The 20,160-nt window shown below is 34.4% G+C and overlaps 2 protein-coding genes across 2 annotated transcripts in view; one reads left to right on the top strand and one right to left on the bottom strand.

Moving 5' to 3' along the window:
* Window positions 1-285: 285 nt before the first annotated feature.
* Window positions 286-1,570, bottom strand: LOC119633710 (mitochondrial import inner membrane translocase subunit Tim21). Its single transcript, XM_038027402.1, has 3 exons — window positions 1,181-1,570; window positions 937-1,119; window positions 286-881 (listed from the first exon to the last, which is right to left on the bottom strand). The coding sequence occupies exons 1-3, from the start codon at window positions 1,511-1,513 to the stop codon at window positions 705-707; spliced, it is 693 nt and encodes a 230-aa protein (XP_037883330.1). The 5' UTR covers window positions 1,514-1,570; the 3' UTR covers window positions 286-704.
* A 738-nt stretch (window positions 1,571-2,308) lies between these two features.
* The window catches only part of LOC119633571, a 19,641-nt gene continuing 1,789 nt past the window's right edge, over window positions 2,309-20,160 (top strand). Inside the window, 6 exon segments of the mRNA XM_038027186.1 lie at window positions 2,309-3,321; window positions 18,371-18,501; window positions 18,595-18,711; window positions 18,776-18,940; window positions 19,048-19,202; window positions 19,264-20,156. Of these exon segments, the coding sequence (XP_037883114.1) occupies window positions 3,119-3,321; window positions 18,371-18,501; window positions 18,595-18,711; window positions 18,776-18,940; window positions 19,048-19,202; window positions 19,264-20,156 (1,664 nt within the window). The 5' untranslated portion in view covers window positions 2,309-3,118.

The following is a 20,160-nucleotide window of genomic DNA, read 5'->3' as shown; positions in this document are numbered from 1 at the left end:
TTAAGCCGCCAATTTTAAAATATATACAACTCGGGAAGATGTATAGACCGACCGCAACATGAAGAATGAAATTGAAACAACTTTTTTTATATTTTCAATGATAGATAATCATTTAGTGTTTCTACATAAAAAAAAAAAATACATAACGCCGTTTTCTGAGACGCGCTTAACTAAACCCTTTGTTTAATATAATTTACAGGTTGCGCTTAAAAAGAAAACATTATTCGTAATCGAATAGCCTTTTGTCGTTCATTTTATTCTAGTTATATTATTATTATTTTTAAGTTGCATAAATACTGAAACTCATCTTATTTCAAGAACGCAAAATATATTGACATTTTTTGGGGATTTTTAAATATCAAATATCTCTATACCAAATTCTGGCCAAATCGTTTGTGTAATATTTTTTTTTTTGGATCTTGAGTTTAGGTGTTTAATTTGATAGAACTTAAACCAAACAAACCTATTTAAGAAAACGAGAAGCAAAATGCGGCGAAAACCTTAAAAGTGCGGGAAGGAAACAGTGTTGCCATAATTAGAAATTAATTCAAATAATACGTGTGTGAAAATAAAGTCTGGGTTGTTTCCAGTAAAGTAACGGAAATGTTCTTAAATTTAATAGATTGGGAGGTAATTTTATTGACGGTTTTTCGCTTATTATTTTGAAATGTTTTTCATTTAACTGTAAAATTTTAGAAAAATTATCATTGCTTTCCGCTGAGCGAAACAAATGCCAATTTATTGTCACCCAGTTGACCTTGCGAACTTTGCGTATTCATTTCGGGATCATTGCCACGGTTATCTTCTAAAATTACTGTAGTATGGGGATAACTGTCAAGCTGTACAAAAAGGTATCGATACTCCATTTTTCCATTGGAATTCTATGAAAAGGATAGTAATATACGGACTTTATTTTTATATAAATTCCATTTTCACCTCTCTGGCCTCCAAATGTACAGTTGCTTTATTTCTGATGCCTTGTATATAGAATTGCATGCGCATATGGGGAATACCGTTACGTAAATATTCGCTGTGTGCTACACGCTGACGGCGTCCTCTTCGCGACTCTTCGCCATAACCCTTAATAGGTGCTCCAATGGCATCTTGAACGCGCGGATCCTAACAAATCAATTAATATTTAAGTAAGCTTCACTTTACACATTTTTTTTTTTTTGCCCACATCTTTCACTTTCTCCAAAGCACTCGAGTATATGTTGTTCGGACTAGTGCTGGAAAACAGTTCACTGAAAATAGTCCAAAACATAATAGCCGTCACTCCAACTCCAGCCACAATTATAGCTACATAACTAGCGGTTTTTGTGTTTTCTTTAATTTTCTCTCCCAACGGCCGCACATCAGTGGAAACTGCGGTTCCTCCGTAGCCACTTTTTCTGGTTTGAACTTCACGATTTGATTTTTGTTGCCAAAGACATGATCGGCTAAATTGATTGATTTGTTGATATAATTGACGATTTTTATTTAACATATGACGTAAAATTGTTAAATGCGACATTTTGTAAATATTTTTGTTTTTAGAGAATTACTAAATTTAACATATGCTCGCTAGCAAACAGATGTTTATTGCCAGCTGCTTTAGTAAAGTTGCCATTTTCACATTATTCTTTAATAATAATAAAATTTACAAACATAGCCCTCTGGATGCCAAGTTTTTTATCATTCGTATTATTTAGCGCTGAACGCAATAAAAAGTCAATTAAGAATATAACTTGCCTTCATTGCTAAAGCAAACGTTTCTTTATATAAACGTCAATGAAGTGGAAAATAAATAATGCGAAAAACATTCATTGCTAAAATATGTTTCTTATGCTTATAAAAAATTTGCTGCGGAAAGGAAAAATAATCGTAACTCAGCCATAGAAAACTTGGAAATATGTTCTGATACGGAAAACGAAAGTGATCTGGCAGATCCCGTCTTCCAAGCTTCATTTCATTTCATTCATGTGCGCAGCAATTCTTAAATTCGAAATCGTCATGAAAACAAACGGGACGCCCTGAAATGGTAACCAATGTTGTCCTACAACATCAAATGAGAAGGCTTACTCTCAAAACATAAAAACACTCAGCCAAGCAAATTTTACTCTCAAATGTACTCTCGCCTAAATTGGATTAAAAATCATATAGCGGTAACACTGGACTTAGTTTTGTTGAGTTGTTGAAAATGGTGCAAAGAGGAAGAATTGTTGCTGCGACAATTTTTTCTCTAAATCCAAAATATTTGCAGAAAATTTGATATTTGTGAAAATAATAACAAAGATGTAATAAATAATAATTTCCCTTGTAGTCGCGACGTGATAAAGAAAATTAAAGGGAAACGTAATAAAGTTTTCTTTCATATATTTTTCACATATATCTGCCTTTTTTATGGACGGAAAAATGGAATAGAAGTGCATTGGAAAAGTCAATAATAGCGTTACTATAAAGAAAATTTATGATAAAAAATGTTCTAATTTTTATTCTCCGGTATTAAGTGTAAACAAAATTTTAAATTTCAATAAATTGTAAATAAACCCATAAGAGGGCAGTTTTATTTTTTCTAATTACAATTTTATCATTTCCTGCATGTATGTCGGTGTGCGTGTGCATGTTGAAAATCTCTAGACCAACGGTGAGATATAAAAACCTAAGATTGCACGGGGCAAGTTTACGCCTACCAATAATAATAACTGCTGATAGTGCGTGTGTATATTTGTGTGTGTTGTGTATGAGTGGGAATGCATGTTTTGTTTAATTACATTATCAAAACAAAAAGCAAATAAAACTCTCATATAAACATTGCCGATCGTAGCAATATAAAAATTTTCAAAAATGAAATTGTTGTTGCCTCTATTTAATTCTTGGCACACAAAAATGACATTTACGCCCACTTGTATCTATACTCTAAAAGCTTCCAGACTTTAGAATACACTTAATTCACAACCACAAAACGGTACATATCCAATCTTAATTGCAATACAATATCAACTAAATAATAATAATAATCGCACGTCAACAACAACCAATTAGATAAAAAATTAAACGTTTAAAAAAAAAAAAAAGAATATATACCTATAAATTAATCTAACCTTGGCCGGCGTATTCGACGATCACAGCTTTCAGTATGGATTGGATAATCAGCGATGAGATGGGCCTAACTGTAGGTCATGTAGTTGGTTGGGCGGCCGCTTCGGCAATGGTGATCGGTGGCGTAATACCCTATGTACCCCAATATTTAGAGATTAAGAAAACCCAAGACGCTGAAGGCTTCTCATTGCATGTATGCTTTGCACTATTGATTGCCAACTCATTGAGAATTTTATTTTGGTGAGTATCAACCGTATTTATTAAAAGTAGGTTACACCTGAAAATCTTGAATCTACGCAAGCACATGCCTAAAAAGTAATAATGTGACGGCAGAACTTCTCGCATACTCAGAGATCGTGTAATCTATTATCAGTCATAAAGATTTATATGGCGAATCAGCAAAAAAAAAAAAAAAAATTCTTGACGTACTATTGCGTATTGTTTGCACAACACAAGTATATTTCTTTGTTTTTTCTTTTTTTTTTTGTTTTATTGCGGTTTTTCTGCTGCTTTTTTACAAATCATAACTACTTGTTCTCTCGTTGTCTTTCTCCTTTATTCATTTATATTATCATTGTAGGTTAGCGGAGGTTGTCATAAACTCAATAAAATGATAATTTATATTTACATATACTTAAGAATTTCTACTTTATTAGTTAGAGTTTATTTATTAATGCACAGAATAAGCAACTAAAATGAAGTATACATTATCGACCACAACGTATCGTAATTCTATATATAGTAAGGTTACACTACTACTACTACTACTACTAGTTCTCCTTGTTCCTTTCTAACTTTCCATTTCCTTTAAAACGAACGTAGAGACACCCGGTTTCTTATTATATAGCATCACGTTTCATAATGCAATTATTATTCTAATTGCTCTTGTATCGCATGCTTCTGTTTCGTACACATCGTACATCGCATTAAGGTATACTAAATTCATAGTCTTATTTAACACAAAAAAGTAAAAAAAAGCAAAAAAAAATGAACAACAAAAACTAATTTCATAAAATGATGTTCATCGTCTTCTAAAGCGCAATAAAGAAGAAGAAAAAGTTTAAAATCGTTACATTCACATCATTCACTCATTTCACATGCATGCATATTAAATGAGATTTTGGTTTGGATCTAGATAACATTATACCTCTTATTAAGCTTTATGTTTTTGCAATTAGAGAATGTACAGGGTGTGCTTAGTACTCAGATAAAAGAGAATGCTTTCGTCTCGTGCCGAATCTATTAATACCTATACAACTGATTTGAATAGGATAACGAAGATCAACTCACTAGGCAGAAAGTATGTATATGGGGAGGTACACATAGGAACACATCAGGTAGCGTCTTCTTCTACACACACACACACACACTCTATGCGCATTTAAATCTCTCAAGCAGAGTTACTTCGTACTTAAAAAACTAAGTAAAAGCAACTTAAGAAAGTTTGTCAAATTATATCCAGGTTTATGGTCTAATCTAGTGGCCTTTTCTTATTTAACCTGACAAGCGTGTGAAGAAACGATTTTAAATGTGAGCCGGTTTTTCGAGTTTTCAATTGCAATTTCAAGCGATGAAAAAACTTACTTACGCTTAAGCACAGCGTTTAAAATTCCTATATATGCATGGATATAAACATCTTTAATTTCGTTAGGAGTAAAGGGCGATGTACAAAAATCTTTATTACTTGGACCGGAACTATGTAAAATTATATGATTATAATTATATATATATAATGATCATAATCACGGGATTCGGAAGAAGTATCGCGTTTATGGAAAACGTGCAACTGTGGATAGAAAACTTTATAATGTGGGAACTTCTTAACCGCAATAAAATAATTGAAAATTAATTAGAAAACGTGTCTTAAGAACTGCAAAATCGTGTCACTCTTTACATTACCAGGCAAACTGTTGTAGTAAAATACAAAGGGAAAACAATAAAAAACAATATAATCCTTCTTAAAACCACATTTTAATAATAAAAGTAGAAATAATTTAAATTCCATACGAAAAACATTATTATTCAGTGTGTATAGGGCTCATGATTTGTTTAATGTAAGGCATTAAAGTTTCGTTTTAAAAGCCATAACAAGTTTTGAAAACATTCACTGCATAAATATGAAGAAACATGCAAAAGGTTTCTTTACAGCTAAATAATATTCGGTTGTTTTTGTAAAAGCAATATTTTCTGCTAATATTATTAACATGCATAGACACGCACACAGGAAAATGCAGCCATGTGCATGTACAAATGCTTGCACATAAAAGTGTTTGTGTTTAGAAAAAAGATATTTTCCTTTTTTCTTTTTTTTTTTTAGATCAATGACTGGAAAATATGTACATATTATACATGCATGTGCTATACTAAGTCTTATGTGTTATGTACATAGATGTACCTGAATTTGTTTACACAAAATAACCATTTCTTGTTTTTATCACCTAAGAACAATTTTAGCCTTCAGTTAGAAACATGAAATGTTTGCTCAATTGGTGCAAGTGTGGACCACAAAAACCGGAAATGAAAAAATTCTCTAAAGCAATGTTCAACAAACGATCAAAAAGAACGCTTTACCCATTAAATGCTTTAAATAAACTAGTAAATGCTGCGAGGTTGTTCTGGGTTGAGCTGCCAAGAATAAGTAATAAAGATTAGAAATTGTGGATGGGCAGGCAAAGCTTTATGGTGTATGCCATAAAAGTCATGGCCATAAAAAGTCATGGTTTCCTGTTACAAAGAGTTATGGGAAAAATAGCATTTATTAGCAGGCAAGTTTTATGAATAAATGTAAAAACCTCTCCAATATCGTAACTATTTCATCAACTCGCCGAATGTCTTGTCTTCAACTACAGGTTGCGAAATAATCTATGTAAAAAAATGTGTACTTCACGGGCATATATATATATAAGGCATGAGTAGTCGAATAGGCAAAGGATCGCGAGGAACAACTCGATGATTACTGGTTCCTATTTTAAGTGCAGGCGAGCATACGATCTAAGTTAACCGGCAGGCTTTAAAAAATCCATACTTTTTAGATTTGTTTACAAAATACGTAGAAAATAAACAAAATAAATAAATTTCTCGAATGATGAAGAAGCCAAGACTAAAACTTAACGTATAGCATTACGTATCTTTTATATAAGAAAATGAGTTCGAACCACCAGCCCCACTAGAATCTTGCTTCGAAATGAAATGAAAAGTGAAGCGAAATATCCTAAAATAAATAATAATAAAATATTCTTTATAGATGCCGCAGCACTTTTCTACGTAAGCAGAGTAAACACAACACAACGTAGAAGAAGTCGCTCCTAACATTTTATAGAGCCAACATTACAAATAAACAAAGAGAGTTATTAACTCAAATCCAAAGTTGATGACATGTCTATGTCGTTACGTGAATTGAAAATCAATGCCGGTGTTGGTCTGTTAAAAAGTTATTTACAATATAACAATTGTCTGCTTGGATTAAAAAAAAATAGGTCTCTAATGCAGATACCGGTATATGTTCTCGAATGTACGCCCTGCCTAATCATAGTCATTTCCCTACTGCTGTACTTCGAACTAGCGTACCTTGGCCCGCAAGAAGCGTTGTTACCCCACCACTTTGACGATACTCCGCTATTATGTAACACTAGACGTCAGTTGTTGCCTGGTTTCTATTCATTTTCTTTTCGAAATCTATGATATAGCGCTGCTGTGCTCAGCTGCTCCCTCTCTTCGATGACAATGCTCATTAAATTTGGTGAAATTAAATCTAAAAATTCAAGAAGTAGTGGATATTTCATTGATTCGCCCAAGTTGGAAACCGTTGATTCATTCATCCATTTAGGGGTTCTATTCGACCAAAAACTACATTTTAATTTGCACATTGAGCTCTCTTCAAGTAATACGAGGGCCGCGCTAGGTTTCATTAAGGGACGGCCCAAAGAGCTTAAATCGATACATGTGCTTAATTGGATTAATACTTGACTGTGCCTCTGTTGTTTGGTCTCCTTTCCATAGGTGTTTGCAGATTCTTTTGAATCTGTTCAAAAGCAATTCATGCTGTTAGCCCTTAGCAATTTGGGTTGTGAACCCCTTGTGTCTCCGCCTTCTTATGAAAATACGTTCCTTCCGTAATTCTTACCTTCGCCTGAGAACCGTAGTTTTATTCTGATGTTTCCTTCTAAATAAGTTAATATTACTAATTACTGTCCCTAATCGCTTCTCTTGGCACTTTACCTTCGCAAACTTTTATCAATGTGAAGACAATTACGAGCTGTTCAATCCGTTCCGAGTTATTGGCAGAAACCTGAACGATGGCTATCGTTTAATGTCAATGTCGGACTATTTAAAGTCTGTCAAAACAACTACGCTTAATGCCCGCGTTTTGCCTATGGCTATTAAGCTAACCTATTGCCTCGCGGCCTGCCTTCGATTATGTGTAAGGTTCTCGTATCATCGTGTTTGAACTAATGGCAGGGTTTCGGGGTAGTTTCGTCACGTGGGTGTAGATGCTTTTCGTTTCCTTAGCTTATCGCTGAATCGATGTTTTCTGGAACTATTTTCAAACAAATTCTTGCATTCGCTACAATCGTTTACTTCAAGCTCTTGCACAAGAAGACAAATTAGATAAATACAAGCCAGAAAATTTTTATTCATTTTAAATATTTTCCTTTGGAGTACATTATTACGTGTGCCGTCCTCCGACAAAGTAAAAAAAAATAATTTTAAGAGCATTTTTTGTACATCTAATTAGTTGCTATATATAGCTATATAGCAGACACTGTGTAGGCGTCATTTTGTCAATTTTGGCGAGAACACAACCAACTTTAGCGTATATATCTCAACTAAGAAAAAATTGAGGAGAAATTTCACAACAATTACGTGCAAAAGTAAAATTGAAGAATTCTCATAACCTCAAAGTTTACGAGCATGAATTATAAACAATCAATAAGCCCAATAAAATCAACAGACTTAACGCAAAGAATCTATAAATAAAAAAAAAAAAACTCTACTGAATATATTGATTGGCCTTATCGTCAGCAGCAGGTCTAATCCATTGATCCAAACAAAGCAAAGAAAAAAAAAAACTTATTTTATTTTGAAATTTTTCTTTTCTTTTTCTTTTGGCATAAAATTTGCTGAATAAATTTCGCACTAATCCTTTCGGGAATGCATGTATGGACAAGACAAATCGACACATATTTGTTGCGTCTGTATGCCTATCATTACGTTGTGTAGGTCAAGTGTACACGTGCTTGCTTTGCTTTGCTTGCATTGTGGTATTCGAATAATAATAAAAAAATCGTGGTGAAGAAAGACATCATCGCATACATTATTTATTTGTTTATTTACTTCTCTCTTAATGCGTTTATTGACCTTAAATTCAACTTCAACGGGTGCATTATGCGTCGAAAGCGGTTAAATTAACATTCAGTTATTTGTCAAAGTATTAACATTTTTTGTTAATCTTAAATCAACAACAACAACGACAACAACAACAACAACAATATTTAATTGTAATTTCCGGCCATTACTTACAAGTTTACAATTAAAACGTGCTGCGCATTTCGAAGAGATTTTTGGGGACGAATAGACGAAATATCATACAAAACAATTGATTCCAAAACTTATTAGAAATGAATGCGTTTTTAATTTTTCGTGTCGACAAAATTAATTAACTCTGATGATGATGATGATGATCTCATATGAAATTTTATTGAAAAATACAATAATTTTATAATATGATAAATAAGTCATTTTTACTTGAGAATATTTTCAAAATGCAAATTTTTGTAAAAATATATCATAAAGACGGAAGTTTTATCATTTATCGCTGACGATCCATCCAGAGAGGAGGACCTAGAGGCGTTTTATTTATTATTATTATTAAAGCGGCTTCAAAAACTTTATAAAATCTATATACCTTTGATTAGCATCCATTTCTGAATCAATATACAGATGTCTGTCCGTTCGTCTGCATGTGTATTATGTTTTCCCCTTTGCAAACATTAAGATAATGCCTTCAAATTTGGCAGATATATTGGAAACTCTTACAAGTTGATACTGCAAAATGAGCGAAATCTATCGAAAGACACGCCCACAGCAGAATTTAAACTGAGAACATTTCCTTTTTCAAAAGCCAACCAATTTTTTGCTCACTACTCAAATCCTGCAACAAATATGGCGATAAAAATTGTCCAGCATAATGTCTAGGTGATCCTACAGTGCCTGTGTAAAAACGGAAAAAATCAATCTCATCAGTTCAATTTTGCGAGTTTCGAAATTCACATTTTTCAATTTTTTTTTTTTTTTTTTTTAAGCAAAAGTTCGTGATACAAAAGTTTGAGGTAAGTGAATATAATTCCTTTGCTCACATCATATCGTTTTATTGTTGATGTGTGTACAAGATGTTGAAGATATTGGCTTTGCTGGCATTTGTCATCTTTATGATATTAAGCCGCCTAAGAGAAGGAAAGCCTCGGAGCAATTATAACAAAACATCGATCCAAAGTAAGCGATAAAATTCTTCAGACCTCCTTCAGTCCTATCAACTGAAATTCTGATGCAGTAAATGCAAACGCCGGAATGGGGAAGAAATTATTAACTTTAGTGAACGTTATAAGCTCTTCACGAAAGTATATTTTGGCGTGCGAAAGTGATATGATGTTTATACTAAAGACAAGTGTTTGGCGTAAAATGTTTCCCTAGGTAGTAAGATTTCTCTTGTTAATTGTTTCAAGTGTCAAGTGTCCTCTGTCCTTGGTGAAGAAGTATATCGGTAATCGTGAGTGCGTTTCACTGATTATTAAAATCGCCATTCGCTTTCTGAGGCTTCGGTGGTTCTGAAAATGCTAAACAAATCGGTATTCTTAAGCATAGAGTAACCGTTAAATCATAAAAATTGGAAAAAGATCAACGAGAAATTACTCTGCGCGAGCATTGATTCTTCTTGGTTTCTTCGCGAGAAGAAAAACGCTAGTGCTAGTATGCAAAGTGTTGAGCTTTTTCCTTAAGACTTAACGTTAGCGTTTCAAATGTGCTGCACCTGAACCGATGCAACGCCTTTCGAATGTGTTCGAGCTATCGGAATTGTTATTATCAAACAAAAAAGATATTGCATAGCGAGCATTGACGAGAAAATCTTTCGCAAATGGATGCTACATTTTGAAGTATGGCTAATCGAGACAGATGGAAGAAAGCCAGAAATGCTTGTTCCAGAAACGTATACATATTCAATTTCAATTCATTTCAAATTGATCGAAGAGAATGGAGTTAATATTTCAGCCAGTCCGCCAATTGACACGGCAAGCAGCTATACAATCGCATTAGACTTCATTACAAGACCGTCTTCGAATATTTGAAAGAAGCTATGACTATGATGACATTTAGCTACTCTACGATTCGATTTCGAAATGTTATTCGATCGATTTTCTAGTTTTGTAGTGAATATGGCGGGAACATGAGTTCATTCTACAGCGGTTCTTAACGAAAGCTGAATAACGTACGGAAGAGATGTCTTGAAAATAGATATTGAAGAGCTTGTGGCCTTGAAAGGACTTGGATTATGAAGTTGATTATTATATAACGCATTTTTTTTTTTTTGTTTTAAACATTAGCAGTTCTTGCCTTTATAAACAATTTGTTGTTGTTGTTTTTTTGTTTTTCTTCTACATGATTTGAATGAATACGATTTTTTTGCTAATTGTAACTAATTGTTAAAAATAATTATAATTAAATGTAAATTAAAATTTGCATATCTCTCGCATTAATGCGTGAAAATGTCTTGGTATAGGTAGAAAAAATATAATTAAAATACATTTAATTTGTACGTACACAAAGCAACTCTTGTTTCTTGTTTCTTGACATTGCACTTGACTTAATGTGCTGTGCCTTGATTTTAGTATTTTTGTTTTTGTTTTTGAATTTTTTCAAAATTTTTTTTTCTTTTTCAACAAACCTGATCAATATCGTTAATTCCATTAAGGTGCACTGACGCCAGCTATGTGTTTATATACTTGTGACTACGTATGCGTGTTGTATATATGTAAACTGGTCCGTCATGTATTTATACACATATGCATACATAACATACCCAAAGCCAAGCACGGCTCTCGTCTATGAAGACATGTTGCCATTTTTGTAAATATGACTAATTAAGTAACTGCCGGTTATATTTTTAGTTGCTTTAAATGTTGAGAATTGCTTTAGCAAAATAGAAATGACACCAGCAAAAGCATTGCTATTAAAACTGGTTAATAATTTTTTTTATAACTTCCCTGACTAACTCACCTCAGAAAATGTAACAATTAATTGTTCTGTATGGAATCATACACCATTTACTTTGTAATACATCTAATAATATTTATTTTTTTCCTTAATTACACTAATCAATTAACCTTAACCCCTTTTTGTCACATCAGTCGATGTGTCATTAGTATCAAACAAGGAAGTTATGCGCTTTTTCAAGCGAATCTAAATTACCTATGAATGCGCACACTTTCTTAATTGCATCGTTGTGCTTCTCAAAATCATTCTCCGACCAAGGCTGCTGCAACCTTTTCGTGCAGATCTTGTTTATTGATCTAAATGCTCTGTAATTTTCCATTCTTTCGAGTTGACGAATCGAGAAGATGATGAACACCATTGAAAGAATCGACTGGCATTGACTCTGGCCATAACATTCCAAAATAACGCTCAGTGAACGAAGCCTGAATTCGAAGTGCCGAGAAAAAGACTCAAGGGCCTAGGCTGTTTTTAAAATGATGTAAGAAATACCCCCAATCCCAATTCGTACCTTTTACACCGTCTGCACTTGGCCAAAGTAAGAGAATAATACACTTCCAGTTGTTGCCACTTCTACATTTCACAAAGCGGAGGGCTAGCCAGAAAGCTCCAGTATCATAACTCTCCAGTATCGGTGCAACGTAAGCATTGTCCCGGCCTTATGTAGAGGGAAGAAAACAAACAATGCATAGCTAAATCGACTCAGAATTTCATACTAATCATAAGGGAGGGAGTTGCTTAAAAACTAACAAGATTTTTTGATTTTCTCAAAATGTATTTATTTCAATATACATAACTTATTCTATCTACCTTAATGTAGTTACGCTTTCGCCAGCTATTTTCCGCTGAGAAAAAAAACGTACCGGAACACGGTTTTAAGTGTCGTCTTGGTTTAGGCGACATATTTCGTCGTTATTTTAGCTCTTATTAAAAATATTACCTCCTTTATGCGTCCTTGAAGACAAGTTTGTGAAGATGAATCGTTGTGAAAATTCTTTTTTAATATTTTCAACGCTTTGTTGCATTCGTATCGGTTTTGAACGCAAAATTGAAATTGAATTTTCTCATAACTCCTTTAATAAATCGTCGACATGATTAGCGCATCTTTTATTCATTCGTAAGTCAAATACAAGGTAAGTGTCGAAATGTCGAACTGTCGAACTGTCGACATTGTCGTTACTGAAACATGAAAATTCTCACGAATTGTCGATCAAGTTATTTATATATTTGTTGTTGTCTCTCCTGAGTAATAATAGACAGAACATTCTCTCGTTGTCTTTGTTAGAATCTGTTAAAATTTGTCAAAACGCACGCCATTATAGATTAATGAATATTACAATTAATAACAATTCTAAGCGAAAATAATTAAAACAACTAAGAAAGTTATATTGGACGGGGACCGAATCTCGCATACCCATTACTATGCTTTTCGCATTCTACTCCACAGATCGCTGGTATTATTAAGATAGAATTACTGTACGAAATTTCATCAAAATATTGTAAGAATTGCGACCTGCAGCTTGAACACAAATAGCATGAGCAGACAGTAGACGGACGGAAAAGCTTAGATCGATTTAGAAAATGGTTTTGAATCGATCGGTATGATAAAAGATGGGAGTATGTCGACGTCTTTTTGGTGTTACCTCTGTCCGCACTCACTTAATATAACCTGCCCCACAAGTGGTATAGGGTGCACACATTGACAATTGATTACAAAAACGTGTAGAATTTATTCCCTACAAAAAATAAATGTCCGCATATGGCCGTACACTGCTATGCAAAGAGGTAAGAAAATTGTACCAAGCTGTGGCCGCATCTTTTACACGGCCCACCAGTAAACACCGCCTACGCCGTTATTCATGCCTACAGTTATATTCACATATTGACTTTGCAAAACAAAGCGTGGTATGGGAAGAGGTCCAATCCGAACGATTTTCAATAGCGTTCGTCCTTTGGGCCCAAACACGTTAACATACCAAAAAAAAAAAACAAGGCGCACAGACGGACAGACAAGCTTAGATTGATACAGAAAATGATTCTATACAGAAACAGCGCAGAAACTGATGCTAAGTCGATCGATGTAATAAAGGGTGAGTTTATCTCAAGCCCTTTTGAGTGTTTTTACATCCGCGCAAACATAATGTACCCTTGTAGGGTATCACAAATAGGAAAATAATATTCGGCCAGCAGAATTTGACACGTCGTTGAATCTTCCATCTTGGTGTTGCTGCAAATGTGCCCCTGTTCTTCGGTCAGATAGAGATAGGAACAGAAAATGGTTATTGTAGTTAAAGATAAGATGACTTGTAAGTCGCAAATTGTATAGAATATAAAAAGGTATTGAACATAATTTTGGCCGCATTTCTCCACCGAATTTTACTCACAAAAATGGCGAACAAATGGGGAACAAAGCAAGCTCAGGTCTATTTAATTTAGCTTCTATGTCACTTCATATAAGGAGATAAAAACATTTTTGCCATTCAGACTTAGACTGCTTTCCAAATGTACGGAAGGTTGGAAAAAGTATTTTTAATTTCTTTCATTTCTTTAAGTAAACGATCGGTATTCATTCAGCTGGTCAACCAGTAGCGCAACAGCGTCTTGGCAATCAGACGAAAGGAGGCCGAATCTTATAGACTAGACACGTTCAAGTGTCTTTAGGCCTTCCTACAAAGTGACGAAATCGAATCAAGAGTGCAATCAATTGCGAAGAAGACAAGTAAAATCAAGATGTAGTGGGTCATCTATTTTCTCTTGAGAGAGATCATTCTTTATATATAGGTTAAGGGCTATTGGACAAATTACTTCTTTCTCTTATTAATTACTTCTTAGTGACGACTTAATTGCATTCTAAACGATCCAAAAACTGTGCATTACTGCCATGGCATGTGGTAAGCTGTAATTGTAGCTAAAAATAAATATTAGTTTTTAACTTAATAATTGATAGGAATGGAAGAAGAAGAAGAAGAAGAAGAAGAGACCGTTTACACTCATCTTGACAAATCGTGTTCTTGCAATTGTAGTAAAATCTCAGCTATATATAGAGTGCACATACCATTATCGTACGAACTTAAATAAACAATGATTCATTTTGAAGATGAAACGGAATAAGAAGAAGAAGAAGCAAAGACTGCATGCAATCTTATATGCATCTAAAGTTTAAAAGACGAAAATGAATTAAATTTAGGTTTATTTTGCATAAATTGTTTTTTGTTGTCGTTGCTTTTTCGAAAATTAAACAGCACTTATCCTTGTGTCAATTAAAATGCTATTTATAGTAAAAGCATGGATTTAATACAAAATCTTCATCTTATCCGTTGTAATGCTCATGTTACGTACAGATATCCGTTGCGTTCAACATATGCATCCATACATACATACACACAATTGAAGGCAATCATTAGAGTATGAATCATTGTGACTGCTTTATGTGTATTCAGCATCAAAAGGATGACGGTATGTTCATTTTGTCACAACATTTTACAATATATAAACATATAAATCGGAAATCTTGCCAAGTGCATGTTTATTCGTGTGTGTATTCGCCGCTCTGTTCGACTGTAAGTTTTTTATCTGCTATACTTTTCAAATCGTGACAGATGTTTTGGAAGAAAGGCTTGACATGCCGTTCAGCATTTTTCAGGCTGGAATCACATTAGTTTTGGTCAGTCCTTGGGATCCTAGATTGGTAATAAGATCCTTTTCGTCAAAGCGAGACCATTCTAAAAACTCTGCTTTTTTTTGCTTACAATTCTACACTTAGCCACTTGAAGACTTTTCTGTGCATTTAGATAGGAACAAAAACGCCACGCAACTCTCGAAAGGAAGGTCACGAAAGTGTCAAGAACGCACTGTGGAGGCTCTGCCATCCACTGCATCCGAAGGAACTTGTCCTGTTTTAGATTTTCCCAACAACAAAAACCTGTCATACTCTCAACTCTAACCACCATTTCTCTATCCATCACAATATCACACACACACACACAAAGAATATTACCAGCATGAACAAGAGATATTATTTGTTTTTTGGAAAGAGAAACCTTTTCCTGCCGGCTTTCGCCTGATAAAGATGTTATTGAACTAACTTTGAGCAAATGATTAGAATGGAAGACTGGTTCAAACTGCTCCCAATAGTTGAAAACATCAAAATGAATTTTAAAAACTTTGGAAATTTCGTTATATCGGGAGCATTAAACTTCTGTTTATATAGCACTTATGATTGATAAAACCAGGCATGACGAATCTACAAACAGTGCGAATATTTGCCCCCATCACTGTTTTATACCCTGCTCTACTACAAGAGGTGCATGAAGTTTCGTGGGAGAAGGACTTGAAGTAGACACTCCTTTTACTATACCAATCTGACCTTGTCTGTCCATCTGTCCTTCTGAATAGATCGGTACTCAAATCGCTCTGGTCGTTACAAGCGTAAGCACAAATTTAATGTATCTGCATTTCAAGCGATTTAGGTTTTATAGAAAAGTCAATATCGATCCGAAAATATGGTTTACATTTAACAAAAAAATTTGTAATTAAGAAAACTATTTTTCATTTTAACTCTTTCTGTTCTACTATTTAATTACTAATTAAGTTAACAAATAAACAAATGACTCTGATGATGGTAATAAGTTTTGTTTATGGCAAAAAAAATGCACTGGAAAAAAACGAGGTTTTTTTTTTAAATTAATTGAAGCAAAACAAACTCTGTCGTAACAGAGAGGCGAATTTTTAACAAAATTCCACTGCATTGCCAGAAGTTTGCAATGAAAGGCGCTGACAACTTAAGGCACCTAATGGGTAGTTTGCAGGGAAAAACAAAATAATAAAAATTTGCCATATGGCGTTGCTAGTAGCATTGTTGTCGATTTTGAGGTCAATTGCGTTGGGCGAAGAAGTTTACGGTGCCAAACAAAATATTTGTTCCAATTCAAATTTTTTTTTTAATAAAACTTGTAACCGTCGTTTTTTTTCTCTATAAAATCACTGTTTTTTTTCAAGTTTTTATTACATTTTCGTACAAAATGGAAATTGAAAATTTGCATTCCCAAGCTTTGAGCCAGGGAGAGGAGAATGAATGGAGTATTAAATGAAACTAACGAGCGAAAAATAAAAGTACAGAATGACAGTTATATGTATCTTGTTGCCTACTTTTACAATTCCGGGATATTGAAAAACGCCAAAGGATTCAAGACAACATCCGTCATTATGAACAGCCGTCATTTTAACACCCGTGAAATTGTTCGTCCGTTGACCTGCTAAGATTTTACAAATTTAAAGAAAAAATGCGATTTCTTTTTACAATGTTTGCTAACGACCTATCAAAGTCTGATCTAACGCGATTATTCTTCTCGCCAGTTTCCCCTTAGATATACGCATTATTCGATTAGATCCATTGTGATTAGGTTTATGTTTTTTCTTGTCCACTAATTAACTGTAATAACCTGTTCTCTTGTAAACTAGATTCAACACCATTTTATACATATATTTTTAAGGCTTCTCTTATATCCGTCTATTGTTACATGTCATCCGGTGTTTATCCTTACACCACTTGAGATACAAGGGTTATGCATTCAGCATCCGGAAGGACTTGAAACAGACCTATCTTTTATTATATCGATCGATCCAGGATCACTGCGGGAATCGATCTAAGCTTGCAAGTCCGTCTGTCTGTCTTAGTGTTCAACCTACACGTCGCAAGTTTGGAGATATCTCAATGAAATTTTGTACACTGACATGCTTTGGCCCGAGAACAAACGCTATTAAAAATGTTTCGAATCGGACCACTTTTTAGACGTCCACGTCCATTATAAGGTCTTAAACAACTGTATTAAATGAAGTGGTGTAGAGCAATTAATGGTGGGCGGCGGGCATCCCATTCTAGTGTTTTCACTTGTTATATTTACACCTTTCACTTGTTGATATTTATTTCCTCTTCATGCGATGCTTCTTTGACTTTGAAGAAGTAGTTTTTATAAATAAGGCTTTTTTCGATCATTTTCCAAGTGTCGAGCTCTCTCGGTCCATTATGAATTTCTTCGTACATTATCCGTTAACAGGTAGCTTTGCATTCCAGTCATTATCCCTTATCATGTCATTTGCTCGTTACATACTTTCGTAAAACTTGTCGTTTATTCATTATCCATTATCTACTATTTTTACGCTTGAATTTTTTTCTTAGTTACACAAAAGGTGAACGCAAGTTGATCACTACCGTCATAAACATACGTACTAATCTGTTTTTTTTTTTATAAAAATGCCTTTGTTTAAATGTAGAACGCATTTATAAGTATGTGTATGTGCACTTGTAACTTTTTAATCCATTATTCAGACTCAAACATAAAAAACATACGGACAATGTCAGCATTAACTGCACATAAGAATTCCTCTTGCATTTTGCCTTTCCTTTTTGTATACTCGCCCCCGTCGCCCACCTCATGGATAAATGATGATGGTGGCAGATAACAGATTGTGATAAACTAGGTTACAAATATCATCAGCAGCGCTTGAGTGTAGTCAACAAATCAAACCGCAACCGCAGTCAACAACATGTAATGCAAACAACTAACAGAAAGCTTCGCTACTATAATACAAAAAAAAAAAAAACGTACAAGACAAACAATCGCAATGGATTTGTTATACTTGGATCAACTTACGAGAGCGTTACATATGAATGCAACGTATAAATGTATATTTGCATATAACATGTATACGTAATTAAGTTTATGAATACAGTTTCATTGGGATAACAAGTGTTAAGTTACATTTTTGTTGTTTATCTTCACTTTATCTTTAAAAATATACTATACCGAGTGGCTTAACAGCTTGACCTGAACTTTGTTCAGGAAAGGGGAAATCGGATGTGACGTCGAAAAATCGAAAACGTTTTATACGAGTTCGATTATAGTCGAATAATGAAACGCGTTCCTTTTTTATTCTATATTTTAGACAAAAGTACAGATAGCCAGAACTTTTTATGTAAGGCACGTAGATAACTCATAATATGTTTAAATTTGTTTCATTTTAGGTTTTCCAAACGTTATGAGCTTCCACTTCTCGTCCAAAGTGTTGTGATGAATATAACCATGTTCCTAATGATACATTTGTGTGTCAAGGTGAAACGTGTTAATGCCAATAAGAGAGAGCGCACATTTTCAGGTTAGATTTTAAACTTTTTTTTTTTTTTTTGTTTTTTTTTTTAACTAACATTCACGCATTATGCGAATTTGTGCACTTTTTTATTTAAAAAAGGCGATGACTTACGTTTGCCGAAAGTGACAATGACAGAGACCGATACAGCGGGTTCCGTGTCAATATCAACAGAGGCCGGAGCAATGAAGCGAGTACGTTCTCGTCATTATTTAAGCGGTATATAATGTTGCCACATGCAAATGCATATGATAAGTTCTTTAATTGTTTCTTACTCTTGCAGATCTCGATTTGAAATACTTTTGGAATTGGACTGATTTTCAATCCTATTTGGATTTTATGCTTTTGGTTTGGGCTGTAGGAGCAGCTATTACATATCTAATGCTATCCATAGACTGGTTTATGGAAACCGTTGGTTTTGTGGCAGTCTTCACGGAGGCTATGTTAGGTAAAAAATAAATAATTTTGAAAAAAAAAAAAAGTCTACAAACGCCACCTTACTTGCTTATCTTATCAATCAAATGGTTTTTCTGTATGTTACATTATGTGTTCCAGGAGCGCCTCAGTTCGTACGTAATTTTAAAAATAAATCAACATACGGTATGAGTATACATATGGTCATCATGTGGACGCTCGGTGATATGTTTAAGACTGGCTACTTTATAGCAAGAAAAGCACCATCTCAATTTTGGATATGCGGCACATTGCAGGTGAATGCTATGTCCTTTTCTTTGGTCACTTACTTAATATTATTTAAATTCTCCTTTAAAGGTAAGTTTGGATCTTGCGATACTGTTACAGGTGTGGGTGTATCGTCATAATTCTAAGCCTCGTGATGTGCATCGTGGAGATTAGCAGTTCGCCCCCGAAGAACAACAACAGCAACAACAGCAACAAAATCACCTCAATAACACGCATTCACATTCAAATAATAATTCGGGCAGTCGAAATCAATCCATACCGAACACTATTAGCAGCGGTAGTGGCGACGACCATTTATTGACAGCTAATGCAGATGATGACCACTTCCAGCATTTAAATTATCATGCCGAATATAAAAACTATCACGATAACCGTGCTTTTCAATTCTACAATAACAATTCGTTAAGCCAGAAACAAAAATCTGCGACAGATGCATCAATTAACGAAACAGACAGCCATGTCCTGGATGTTGTAACAGTACATTGCAGCAGTTATCAAGGCAAAGACTTCGATGGTGATAAATTATCGAATACCGCCCAAATTAGTAACTTGCGTTCCTATGAAACGCGTAAGCGTCATAATGCTACTCAAACACCGAGCGGATTTGACATGTGGAAACACGATCTTTATTGTCGAAGCAATCACTCCCACTTGTCTTGCTGTTGCCACAACCACAAACGGAATGTGAGAGGCTCAACAGGCGATAGTTACGCTTCCCATGCTGACCGGCATTCGCAAGATTTCTGTCGCCTTTCGCCACATACGCATTCATTGCATCATCATTATCCCGTTTTGGCAGGGGGAACGGTCAGTGACTGTACTTATTACAATGGCAAATGGTCCTGCGGACAATGTTCTCGACATAAACTAAGCTATTCAGTGGGACACCATCATTATCATCAACGTCATCACCATCGGTGCCATCATCATCACGTTCATAAAAAAACAAAACCTACGGGACATCTT

This window comes from Glossina fuscipes, unplaced genomic scaffold, assembly GCF_014805625.2.
Source record: "Glossina fuscipes isolate IAEA_lab_2018 unplaced genomic scaffold, Yale_Gfus_2 2, whole genome shotgun sequence".
Taxonomy (NCBI): domain Eukaryota; kingdom Metazoa; phylum Arthropoda; class Insecta; order Diptera; family Glossinidae; genus Glossina; species Glossina fuscipes.
This window is presented reverse-complemented; position numbering and strand designations above follow the sequence as displayed.

Excerpts from the sequence above, each read along its gene's own strand:
- LOC119633710 (XM_038027402.1), bottom strand. The coding sequence starts at position 1,513 with ATGTCGCATTTAACAATTTTACGTCATATGTTAAATAAAAATCGTCAA. Across the intron at positions 1,120-1,180 it reads CTTTGGAGAAAGTGAAAGAT|GATCCGCGCGTTCAAGATGC; the intron begins GTGGGCAAAAAA and ends TTGATTTGTTAG. Across the intron at positions 882-936 it reads TACATTTGGAGGCCAGAGAG|AATTCCAATGGAAAAATGGA; the intron begins GTGAAAATGGAA and ends TCCTTTTCATAG.